The following is a 12,488-nucleotide window of genomic DNA, read 5'->3' on the forward strand; positions in this document are numbered from 1 at the left end:
GCCTTCTTTCACCTCCACTCGGTCTCTTTTACCCACTTTCTTCTTCGTAAACCTATTGCGAAATGAAACGAACTTGGGAGGCTACAGGTCAGGAATACGCCCCACATCCTCCCGCAAATCAACACAACGAACCCTTGTGGACACAGATGCCCTCTCACCCTTACGCACAGGCTTACTCGTCAATGTCTAACCCTTTCACACCCCAGACTCTTCAAGGTGCTCTCAACGGTGGTTCGGCCTACGATCCAAACCTCTATCCATCGCCGCAGATCCCAGCAGAAAAGAGATCGAGGATGTCCGAGGCGCAAGAGTATGGTTTGAACCATGAGGAGACCGACGGCGAAGAGGATGACGACGATGAGGACGAGGATGGCGACGAAGGGCCTGATGGGAGTGGCAAAGGTACTCCGGCAGGAAGGAAACGTTCTCAGAAGAATTCTGATTCGAAGAAGGTGAAATTGACCAGAGGATCCAGGTCAGTCGTCCAGATGTTGCTTTGGCGGGATGCTGATGCCTTTTTCAGAGCTTGCATCGCCTGTCGAAAGATAAAGATGAGGTGCGTTCCAGATGAAAGTCCTGGACCTAATGGGCCTTGTCGAGTGAGCGCTATCAGAATTTACTTGGCGGAATCGAGCTGATCACTTTAGAGATGCAAGGTTGGCGGACATGAGTGCGTGTTCGAAGAATCAAATCGAGGAAAGCGGAGTACGAAGAAGAACGAGGCTTTAGCTGCTAAAGTGGGCAAGATGGAGGCTGCTTTGCAGAGGATAGGCGCAGTGAGCAGCTCGTCTCATTCTCTTAGACCAGCTGACCGGTACAGACGTTGAGCAATCTTGATCAAACATCACTCAACTCCTTCTCAACAGCACTGCATTCCGTCACTTCCGATCCCGAGATCATTCAGATCATTACTTCTCACACTTCCCCGGCCGCTGTACCTACCCTGGCCGTAGCTATGAACCGACCTACGTATCCGCCTGCACCCGATTCATATTCTGGCTCATACGACATGCACAACGGCAGGGGGGAAGACTCTGCTCATCAACCGCCCCTGTCACCTCGCCTTCATTCTCTTCCTGACAACGTTCTCTCACCTCTTGGGCTGCTTGCAGAAGCGAGCTTACAAAATACCGATCCTGGTGGTAGAAAGCATCATCGCAGTCTCTCTGGATCCAAGCCGGCACACCGACCCTCGCCCTTGAGTTTCAACGAAACCAGGTCTACTGCGGGGAGGAGAGGTAGCATGTCACGGACCGGAAGTGGGTACAGGATGGCCACGAGTAGCGTTCGAGGCGGCAACGGCGAAGACGAGCTCGAGAGCGAGGACAGGGGAGGCGTGGCATCGCAGAATTACTTTCGGCCAGGTGAGACTCATCCGTCCTTCGCAAGCCTCATACTGACCCACAGGAGCGGCACACATACCCATGGCCGGTGTGGACGACGATCGTGTGCCAGAACCGTTGACAATCATGTCACGGGAAGAAATGGCAGAACTTTTTGATATCTTCTTCGATCATAGTGGGTTTGATCAGTGTCTTTTCGAACTGACTTGTCTAGTGTCTCCCCATGTTCCTCTTTTGTATCGCGACTTCCACACACCTGACCTCGTCCTGCAACGAAGCCAGTTTCTTTGTACCGTCATTTGCGCCATTTCTGCCAGATACTATACCAAAAACCCGGATCTCCACGCCCGATTGTCGGCACATGCTAAACGATTGGCATTCGAAGTCCCATCACGGGGATACAAAAGTGTCGAAGTTTGCCAAGCCTATCTACTTCTCTCCCTCTGGACGCTGGGACCTGAAAAGACGTCAGTGTCACAGCTTTATGTCATCATTGCTGATCTAATTAGGTTTGAGCAAGACCGCACATGGCTCATGCTTGGTATGGCGATCCGTATGGCCACGGATCTCAATCTACATCGAAAGTCCGTTGTGTCCGGACTTGACACTGACGAAGGTCGAGCTCGTGATTTGGAAATCATCAATCGCGAACGCACATGGTTATTATGCTTCATCCTCGATCGATCTATCTCGGCGCAAATGGGCAAACCGTATACTCTCCGCGAGGATTACATCATCCGTAATGCATGTGAGGCTTCATGGCATCAACAACGATTCTCTCTTCCCTCCGACCGAGCCCTGGCGGCGTATGTCGTGTTGCAGCAGATCATGTCGAGGGTAATTGATTCGATTTATTCGTCTACGACTACGATCTCCGGTCTACGACAGGATTGTGATTGTCAGTGCATCCCTTACGCCCCACCGAAATTGGTTTTTTGTGGATCAGACAGACGCTGATTGTTTCAGACCTGCTGATCGTCCGTTCAGCACATGAGGAGCTGCGTCGTTGGCTGACGGAATGGAACAAACCAGAATCGTGGGTTTCTCTCCCATTCCTCCTCCCATCTTTTCCACCTTTTAGGCTTTTTCTGTGTTTGAGGGACTGAAACTGACTTGTACAGATTTGCTTCAGGAGATTCAAATGTGGAATATGATTCCCGCGCCCAATTCTACTACGCCTACTCGTCTCTTGTTCTCTACTCCTTTGGACTGGAAAATGCGGTGGATCGAGCTAAAACCGACATTTCATTCTTCCTCACAAACGTGTATGAAGCCGCCACCCGTGTGTGTACCGTCGTGAAAGAAGAGTTCCTTCACAAGGGTTATCTGCCTTATTTGCCGGACACGAATTTTGTCATGTGTAGTTATGCGCTATTATCATTGTTGAAATTGCTCAAACCGGAATTACAACCATATCATGATTCTGAAGAGGCCATTTTTAAGCTTGTCTCGTGGGTTTCTTTGTCCTTTTCACTCTGATCCCTTTCATCCTGACTCTCTGACGGCCTCATCGTTATCATATCTTGCCCTCACAATTCCATTCTTTCGCAATCATTGTAGGGAGATGTCATTTGTGTTGGTACTCTCTGGTGAAAAGGATGTGTAGAAGTGCCTTATCGAAATGCTGACCCTCAGGGAAGTAGAAAACATCCTCGAATCATGTGCCGTAGATCCTTCACACCAACCGGCCATTTACGCAGCTTTCATACGTGAAATCGTACGCAAAACTCGGGAACTTCGCAGAGGTCCTAGTGCTCAACCTAGTCGAATGAGCTCACCGGACGTGATGGGCAATGGGGATCCGACGGGACAACAGGGCCAAGTGTACGACCCTCAATTGATGGATCAAGCTTGGTCGCAATCTCAATCTGACGTGGAAACTGCTCAATTTCAGTTCATCCCCCAGGGAGGTGATATGATGTGAGTAGAGGATTACTTTCTCTACTATATAAGCTCTTACCTCCTGACCTGTCTTCTGTGATCTTCCCCATTTGAATGTCTACTCCCCATCATACTCATGATACACTAGGTTTGATACTTCCGGCCGTTCCCCTTCTGCCAACCATCGCTTGGGTCATGTGGTTGGAATAGTCTTTGCACACAAGGGAATGGCCTCGTAGTAGATGAAAGAAAGATCTCAGCTGAACTCAAAGGATCCTCCCATCAGCCGCTGGTCCTTCACAATCAATGCAAAGTTCCCCAGCTGCTCATCTCCTTCCTTCGACATACAACATCCCAACTCCTCAAGCTCAAAATGCCGGATGGGCGGAATACTTACCTACATTCATGAGTTCCGACGGGTTTGACGGATGGGATGGATCAATGTTGTTACCTGGTTTCGGTCGAGGTCAAATCACTTTGTCGGGAGGTTTGTTACATTCACAATATGGTAGTGGGATCATGTGAGTTGATGTTCCTTGTCCCCTTCGATTCTTCAACTCTTTGAGTCTCCCAAAATCACTTTTCTTCCCTTATCTTCGCAACCTACACCCCGCCCCAACCTTTTTCTCTCTGTGCACGCTTTCTGCCCCCGGCGTTGGCGTTGGCGTAAACATCGTGACCATCCTGAACACTCCATAAGTGGGCTCAGAGGACCCCTGGTGTAGGCATCAGCTGATTATCAGAACACCTGCTCAACATACACCCAGTCAGAGCAGAGCAGCAAGCAGAGTGGCTAGTAGGGCTCAATCACCTTTGTAATGTCATTGACATGGATCGGAATTGCCATTGGCATATATCGGAATTGTCATTTCATGTATCTCTATGGCTTGTGAGGTCCATCCTGTTCAATCACTGATGGCGGTGACCGCGTATCTCTCAGAGAAACTCACGCTCAAAAAGAATACAGATGATGTGCAAAGGAACAGGCAATGCATGACATTGTAAATCTCAAACAACCCAGAGAGATTTCACACTACAAGGTCCATGCTATGGTATATGGTTCTATGGTTCTACGGGTCGAAATGCGACTTGTTTGGGAAGTCTAAAAGTGAGACGATACATGTCTTTCCCAGGAGCGACAGATCTGACTAGATGAAGATTGTAATTTTCCATCGTAGATGAGACAGTATGATTCAATCGTTCACTTGCTCGCTAACCGTCAGCTTGTTCCTGATTATTATATACAGTATTGAAGCTCAAATTCAATATCAGAGATGATGTATACAAAAAACGTCCTGGATCAGATCCAATCGCTATTCGCATAGTCTATATGATGGAAGTGAAAGAAAAGAAATGCAAGAGGATACAAAACATCCAACAGTGGAAATCCCCAAATATAAAACTAATTGAAACAGTTTTGTAATAAAACTCACCGAACAGATATCCCTCTCAGCCCCATGACGTTCCATCTCACGAGTAAAGCAATAAACATGTATCAATGGCATAGGACATGAATCACCTTGAGAACCATATCGTTCGGTGAATTCCGGAATGGAAAGTAATGGATGATAACAACCTCGATAAGCATCTAGGAATTCGAGTGCGGAATCAGGTAAGTTCATGATGAAGTGGTTTATCAATTGAGGGGTCTTTGTCTGATTTGTCTGAGTTGTTTGAGTTGTCTGTTTTATTTGACATACTGGATCAGCTTGTTGTTTAGACGGAAGAAGTGGTGTGGGTGAGTCTGAGGATGGGTCGTCAATGAGAGATTCATAATTGGTTGAGAATCCGTTCAGGACTGGAGATGATTCGATCTCGTTTTGGGAGGAAAGAGAGGATGGGGATGGGGTAGAGGTTTGGGACGATGATTTGGTAAGATCTCGGATCCGTCGAGCTTCTTTCAAAGCCTTGCGTTTGTTAGAAGGGGTGACGAAAGGTTGGAAAGGTTCTGTCCATGCTGTATAAGCGGCCATCCGGATGAATTGTCTTCCGTCTAGTTCTGTCACACGAAGAGTTTCTTCAACCTGATTATCAACACATCGTATCTCTTCCACGCAAAACCCATCAGTGAACTCACCTTATTCTGCACACGATTATGCCTCATCCATTTCACACTCTCAGGGTTCAAATCATTCCCTAGAACATAACAACCCCTCTTAGCAGCTGGGATAGCAAAAGGTCCAACACCAGCCATAACATCCGCTATCACCTCTTCATCTGAAAATGATTTCACCAAACGTTCATGTTCCGATCCAAGACGTGAATTCCAATATACTTTGGAGAAATCAAATGTGAAAGAACAAGATTGTTCGTTTACAGTGGTGATGAGGTCGTCATCCCCGGCTAAGATTTCCATGTCGAAGTATCGATATTGTGCATGGATGGTATTGAGTTTATTAACGATTGTACGGAGATTCTTATTTTTCTTAAAACCATCAACTTTTTGTATCACATTTCTTCGATGTTATGAGAAGGACTAACATCGAGGAGAACTTGACCTATTAGGTTTTTATACGGTTGCCATTCGTCTAATAAATTGATATGACCTGTGAATTAACCCGGAACATAGGCATGGATCCTGTCAAGGGTATAAGTGAGGAAGGGTCAGGTTGGAGATAGTGAGTTAACTCACCAATATGACCTGTCATGGTGATCGCACTGGGAATGTCGAGACCTTCAGTGTCAGGTAATACAGCATGAAGGATTTCGGCTGTAGTTTTAGCTGGTGAGAATGTCTTCTTCAGTCGGACTACGTGAAACATAGGGTCGACTTACATGCTGCCCAGTAGTCATATCCCAACTCCACAACATCAGAGACTGGTATTGCCTCTTCAGCTCGAAGCACTTCTTTCGTTATTGAGGGTAAATCGTCTGAATGGTGAGCTAGTGCGAGAGTCACAACGCAAGGTAGCTGACCTGTTGATTCAACCCTCATACGTAATAGTCTGAGTGAAGGGTCATCGTGTACAACGTCTACTGTTTTGACTCTAGGTATATCTAGCATCTGTCTAGGTTATGAGCAAAAAGACCACAGAACAAAAAGCACGGACCCTTTGATAGATGGATGAACACGTAGTTGAGATATCCGACTGGCAGGGACTCGATAAGATACGATAGGGAATCGTACGGTGAACAAAGAACGATCGAGAGTTGTCATTCCTACATGCTTGGGAGGGACCAGTCTGTCTCGTAGTGATGGCGCTTGAGGAGGGGGAGAAAGACGAGAAGGACCAGCTTCAGTCGAGCTCAGTGTCGAAGGTGCAGTCATAATTCTTCGTACGTCAATTATGTGGGTGTTTCTCGGACGCAAAGAAATAGCCAAGACCTGGATCAAGTATGAGATCTTGAGCATAAGAATTTGTAACAAGATGTCGGGATACGGTGAGAGTTGAAGGAAAGTTGGCAGTTAGAATTTCGGCTCCGAGATATGATGGAGCACGTGATCAGAAGCAATATTCCAATCTATCTACTATAATAACAGATTAACCCTCGAGATAAAGGAGGGGACAAACCACGTGGGACAAACCACGTGGCGCGCGGCGTTACCCACAGGGTGGAAGCGAGAGGATAACATGGGAGAGAGACAGACGCTAGAGGGCCACACAGGTTCTAAAAAGTGTGTGATAGAGTAGAGAGGAGGTGAATCCACGGGTCCACAGATCCACGGAGTCGGCTCGAGAGGCGAGAGACGGGCCTGTCAATTTGACAGGTTGGCCAACACTCGTCTACTACAATAATAGAAGAACACGAGATAAACCACGTGGAGACAAACCACGTGGCTAGCGGTGACGCCCGCAGGGTCGAAGCGAGAGGATAAAGAGGGGGGAAAGGGGGGGGGGGGAGAGCGACGGAGTAAGAGAGAGATACAATAGAGGTTCACAGGTTCACGGGTCAAAATTGTGTGTGAGAGAGAGAGAGAGAGGAATGAATTCCACGGGTTTCAAGAGTTGGCTCAAGAGGTGAGAGACGGGCCCTGTCAATTTGACAGGTTGGCACACTAGTAATATATACACGAGAACCAAAGTAATCGAGTGGACACATAACCACGTGGCGCGGCCTCGTGCATTGCTTACATCTTGCTCATCTTCGGCCCTTCGGTCATACAACTACTACTACTTGCACATCTACAATAAGGACGACGGGGGCGGGAGAGACTGTACTCGAAATGAGTTCCATGGTCATAGCTTCTGGATCTCTTTCCGTCGTTGGGATGTCTCGACGGGCAGTATCGACCATATTCACTCGACTTCCTCTCGCTCACTCTCGATGTCTCTCGAGTGTACCCATACGATCCCCGATCTTGACCCCAGGCTCACCCTCTAGCTTATGTCCAGTATCGACTTGCTTGAAGTCACGTCTCTCTCGTACCATCCCGCAACCGCAGTCACCTCTATATCACCTACGAAACCTCTCCACCTCTACTCCTAGACATGCACCCCCTCCATCTTCAACTAGCACACCGACAAGTACCCAGTCCCCACCTCCTTCTACAGACCCCACCCCTCCCGTCGCTATCAGTCCGGAGAAACCTCCCGGTCCCATTAAGGAGCCGGCAGAAAAGGATACAGATTGGCGTATCATGGTAAAGCTCGCTGGCAACATCTGGCCTCGTGGAGATACCGGCGTCAAAGTTCGAGTGATCGGAGCGTTGGTTTTGTTGGTAGCTGGGAAACTGTTGAATGTGCAAGTTCCGTTCTTCTTCAAGGATATCGTGGACGCTCTCAATGTGCCCATTACCTCATCTAGCACGGTGTGGATCCTTGCTGGGGCGAGTATCGCGGGGTGTGAGTCAGATCTCAATCTGTCATCTTCTTTACCATCTCATCTGGCTTCATGTCCCACATATGAAGAATACATGTGTTATGGTCGAAAGATATACCTTAGTAACGTCTGGGAAGATTTCAATGTGAGTAGAGCTAAGCGACTAGACGGCGCCGCTAGGATCCTAGCAACATTATTTGGTGAATTAAGAAACGCAGTTTTCGCCAGCGTATCCCAAGCTGCCATCCGTAAAGTCGCTAGGGAGACATTTGAACATCTTCTCAACATGGATATGAGGTTTCATCTTGAAAGACAAACCGGTGGATTGACACGTGCCATTGATAGAGGTACCAAGTGGGGTTTACCATCCTTACAAAGTAAATTTGGACTGATCTCAGGGGAATCTCTTTCGTCCTCTCCTCAATGGTATTCCATATAATACCTACTGCATTGGAGATTACAATGGTTTGCGGGATTCTTGTGAGTTCCGATCGAGGCGGGGAGAAGACAGGGAGCTGATCATATAGTCTTGGAAGTTCGGTTGGGACTTTGCTGCAGTGACTGCTATCACTATGGGGTTGTATACTTGGTTCACCTTCCGGACGACTGCTTGGCGGTGGGTAGCTTAGAGGATGGTCGTGTGGAACAAGTGCTGATCGCCAGGACCAAATTTCGGAAAGAGGCCAATAACGCGGACAATAAAGGGGCTTCGGTGGCTGTCGATTCGTTGATCAATTACGAAGCTGTCAAGGTGGAGTATCTCAACCGCTGATTGACTCCCCCCTTACCAGAGTTATTCTGTCTTCGCCTTTCCAAATGTTCCCTCTGATTTGTCCCTTGGCTCCGGCCTGCCTCCTCATTGTCGTCTTTGTTTTTTCGAAGATCACCTCCACGTTGCATACGGGGACGATACTCATCCCAGACCTTCAACAACGAAAAGTATGAAGTGGCTCAATACGATGCCACTTTGAAAACCTACGAAAAAGCGTCCATCAAAATCGCCACTTCACTCGCTGTCCTCAACTCTGGTCAAAATTTTATATTCTCCTCTGCGCTGACCATGATGATGCTACTCGCTGCGCAAGGGGTGGTGAATGGTCAGTTAATGCTGGCCTTTATAGACATTTAAGCTGATGAAATAGGAACAATGACAGTTGGAGATCTGGTCATGGTCAACCAACTTGTATTCCAACTTGCTCGCCCTTTGAATTTCCTTGGGACTGTATATCGAGAACTCCGACAAAGTTTGGTAGACATGGAAGTCATGTTCAATTTATCATCTCTGGATTCGAATATAAAAGTTTGTCTCCCTTCTGTCCTGACACACATTTCCCCTCCCTCCTCTTATCTCCCCTGTCCCGTCCCTCTCCATATATTGCTGATTGTAGTTCATTCACAATAAAATGATGACGGAGTTGAGGCGCCAGCTCAAGGGGCGTCGAATCGAGGTTAAGCTGACATATAGGACCGACCAGGAGCCAAACCTCTCATTCTCAAAGGTGGTGAAATCCAATTCGAAAACGTTTCTTTCGGTTACCATCCTTCCCGTCCTATCTTACAAAACCTATCCATGCGTATACCCGCCGGACGTAAAGTAGCCATCGTAGGTCCTTCCGGTTGTGGTAAATCAACAGTTTTCCGACTATTATTCCGTTTCTACGATTCATCTTCCGGTCGAATACTCATAGATGGTCAAGATATAAAAGACGTTCAACTTTCAAGTTTACGAAGTAAAATCGGTATCGTCCCACAAGATACACCATTGTTTCATGCGGATATCATGCATAATGTCCGATATGGGAATTTAGAAGCTACAGATGAAGAAGTTGTTGAAGCTGCCAAAAAGGCTCAAGTGGATGATACGATACAACGACTTCCGGAGAAATACAGCACTAAAGTTGGAGAAAGAGGTTTGATGATTTCCGGAGGGGAAAAACAGAGATTAGCAGTTGCTAGGGTTTTGTTAAAAGATCCACCTATCTTGTTTTTTGATGAAGCTACAAGTGCTTTGGATACTTATACAGAGACGGAGTTGATGAGGAATATCAATAATACGTTGGTGGATGGGACAAAGACTAGTGTTTTCATTGCTCATAAGTGGGTTTTCTCAGCTTCCACAATATCTTACCTCATTTGCTTCTCTTCCCTCTTCACCCTTCTTCATCTCTACCATCTCCCCCATCTCCACTACATCTGCAATGCGTGTCTCGCGGATATCTTGTTTCACCCAATCAAACACTCGTATAAGTACTTGCCCCAATCCGATGGGATATCTGCAAGAAGAAAGCTGTGAGGTTAGGAGGGACACGTCAATAGATGAGGCAGTGGACTGATTCACAGACTACGAACCATATCCGACGCCGACCTAATCATAGTTCTCGCCGATGGTCAAGTGGCAGAACAAGGGTCCCACGAAGAGCTCTTGGCCAAAGATGGTGGAGTGTATCAACGTCTTTGGATTGCTCAATTATCAGAAAGTATAGGGGGAAAGGATGAAGAGGCCGAGGAAGTTGACGAAGAGAAGAAGTAGATGTGAAGTTGTCTCTAAGGTCACTTCACATCAAATCGGTCAATCAGATCTATCCAATGTAGGCGTTCATCGCTTCATCATCAGGAATATGGATGCTCCACCCCCCTACTCATACGAGACGAGTTACTCTACCAATGAGTGTGGGCGACTAGTGGTCCCAACTACCAGGGGCTCAAATCACATCTCATAATCTTCGGATGATGGTGAACAGTCCAAGGTGGATCGATCAGAAGGTAGATCATAAACAATGCATTGCTCTTGCACATTACCACTCTCACAATGTGACCCATCTCGACTCTTCGAATATATCATACAGAACCCTTCTCTCCCAATTCTACTCCAGGTCTGATGGGAGTAGAAGTGGAGAGTGTTAAACTGCCAAGATCGACATGCCCCTCCCTCTTTTTATCCGATATCTCAGCGTCAATCCCACTATCTCTCCCATCCTCACCTGACACTTGCTTTCCTGGAGATCCGGAGGTGATATCAGGAACCTCAACCTGTTGATCCTCATCTATAACTTGACCTTCGTATTCTTCCTCATCACCACCTTCAACTTTCCATAAATACCCTTCTATCCATCCTGCCACTTCTTCTTTCCCTTCTCCTGCGAACATAGCTATGGAAAATGCGTCTTTTCCAGCAGCGTTGGTTTGCTGTTCATTAGCTTAGCGTCCTCGTGTGAACATAAGTATCGATAGATGCATTCTCTTCGTTTCCCGAAGCGGCAATGAATGACGTTCGAGGGGAAGAGTAGATTACTTCATCGTGTGGGCCTACCGGGCATGATTCCATGACGAAGGAGCTTAGCAGAAGTAAAGAGTAAGGGGTAAGGGAAAGGCGGAGGTGGAGAATGACTTGAAAGACGAGATGATGTGACACAGGAGAGACTGACTTTGAGAAGTTTTATTCCTCCACCATTTTCTTCCCCCAGCTCTACTAATGAACGAACGATAGCTGTATGGTTATTTATCACTGCGAAATGTATTGGTGGTGAACCTGCTTCGTTTGTTGTTGACAATAGCTCGGCGGGAAGATGAGGAAGGAGGTATTCCAGTATATCTGATGTCAGTCGAATTTCTTTCTCCCCCACTTTGCTTTCTTCCCTCAGCTTAATTTCATTTTGTAGACTGGGTGGAGGAAACATGTTCTGATGTTTCTTTGCAAAGCAGAAGCGAGTAGGGTCGGATAAGTGCCGCTGAGTCGCTAGGCAGATCCGGAAGAAAAGTGAATCAATTACCAGAAGTAGAGCAGGAGAGGCCTATCATCTGTTCAAAGTGGAGAAGTGGAAGCGAGAGGGATAAATGAAGTACATCTGAATGTCAGGACTCACCTAAATGTCCATTCCCACATATCATATGTAAACATGTGTTCCCTCTCTCATCCCTGGCCAAAACGACAGTCTCCCAACCAAATTTGTCCACATAGTTTTTCACTTCGTCCAATTCACCATATCGACAACTCAGCAGGAATTCTTCTTCTTCTTCCTCCGTAGGTCTTCTTCTCTCGTCCTCCGTACTGGACTTGTCGTTCATTTCAAGCATATTGTCACTGCTTACTGTAATAAGTTGAGAAGTCTGAAAAGTTGTCAAAAATTGAATGTTCAACAGCTTGTGAGTCGGTGGGGCTCCGCGTTTTTTTGCCGGTTGACTAGATCGCCACCCACTTTTCTTTGGCTTTTCTTCTGCAACAGTTAACAAGATCTCTGATAAAGTGAATAGACATGAAAGATAGATAACATAGTTCAAGATGGTAAAATCAAGGAAGAGTTCTCATGGTAAGACTGTAGATATCGCTCAATTCTTTTCAAAACCCGAATCATCCACTCCGGCCAGAAATACGAAACTCGATCGTACCCTTCCATCCTGTCCGCCCAATCGACCCGTGGCCCCGGTGGGCAAGGTAAAAAAGAGACCATCTGGAGGATCAGAAACGAACCCGTTGATAATCAGCGATGATGAGGTCTTTGGCGA

General features: G+C 46.9%; 5 protein-coding genes across 5 annotated transcripts; 3 read left to right on the top strand and 2 right to left on the bottom strand.

The window, feature by feature from the left end:
- Positions 1-62: 62 nt before the first annotated feature.
- Positions 63-4,043, top strand: TREMEDRAFT_67782 (uncharacterized protein; the record flags this gene model as incomplete). Its single annotated transcript, XM_007002949.1, has 13 exons — positions 63-475; positions 524-599; positions 648-776; positions 821-1,218; positions 1,261-1,364; positions 1,408-1,518; positions 1,558-1,810; positions 1,853-2,241; positions 2,310-2,379; positions 2,465-2,794; positions 2,979-3,263; positions 3,497-3,745; positions 3,968-4,043. The coding sequence occupies 13 exons, from the start codon at positions 63-65 to the stop codon at positions 4,041-4,043; spliced, it is 2,883 nt and encodes a 960-aa protein (XP_007003011.1).
- Positions 4,044-4,286: 243 nt separating this feature from the next.
- On the bottom strand, positions 4,287-6,492 carry TREMEDRAFT_27096 (uncharacterized protein; the record flags this gene model as incomplete). Its single annotated transcript, XM_007002238.1, has 9 exons — positions 4,287-4,436; positions 4,658-4,879; positions 5,024-5,248; positions 5,302-5,649; positions 5,706-5,770; positions 5,857-5,934; positions 6,000-6,095; positions 6,141-6,232; positions 6,275-6,492. 9 exons carry the CDS (start codon positions 6,490-6,492, stop codon positions 4,287-4,289), a joined length of 1,494 nt encoding a protein of 497 aa, XP_007002300.1.
- A 196-nt stretch (positions 6,493-6,688) lies between these two features.
- Positions 6,689-6,856, top strand: TREMEDRAFT_56449 (uncharacterized protein; the record flags this gene model as incomplete). Its single annotated transcript, XM_007002559.1, has 1 exon — positions 6,689-6,856. A coding segment is annotated over one exon (168 nt), but the record flags the coding sequence as incomplete, so codon positions are not given.
- A 517-nt stretch (positions 6,857-7,373) lies between these two features.
- TREMEDRAFT_37845 (uncharacterized protein) lies at positions 7,374-10,458 on the top strand (the record flags this gene model as incomplete). The annotated part of the gene is made up of 9 exons (XM_007002433.1): positions 7,374-8,008; positions 8,153-8,339; positions 8,384-8,465; positions 8,513-8,601; positions 8,649-8,736; positions 8,908-9,082; positions 9,128-9,285; positions 9,451-10,082; positions 10,326-10,458. Coding segments are annotated over exons 1-9 (2,163 nt in total), but the record flags the coding sequence as incomplete, so codon positions are not given.
- Positions 10,459-11,048: 590 nt separating this feature from the next.
- On the bottom strand, positions 11,049-12,014 carry TREMEDRAFT_23547 (uncharacterized protein; the record flags this gene model as incomplete). The annotated part of the gene is made up of 3 exons (XM_007002202.1): positions 11,049-11,171; positions 11,411-11,577; positions 11,849-12,014. Coding segments are annotated over 3 exons (456 nt in total), but the record flags the coding sequence as incomplete, so codon positions are not given.
- Positions 12,015-12,488: the final 474 nt, after the last annotated feature.

The sequence above is a fragment of the Tremella mesenterica genome (genome assembly GCF_000271645.1).
Source record: "Tremella mesenterica DSM 1558 unplaced genomic scaffold TREMEscaffold_2, whole genome shotgun sequence".
In the NCBI taxonomy this organism is placed as follows: domain Eukaryota; kingdom Fungi; phylum Basidiomycota; class Tremellomycetes; order Tremellales; family Tremellaceae; genus Tremella; species Tremella mesenterica.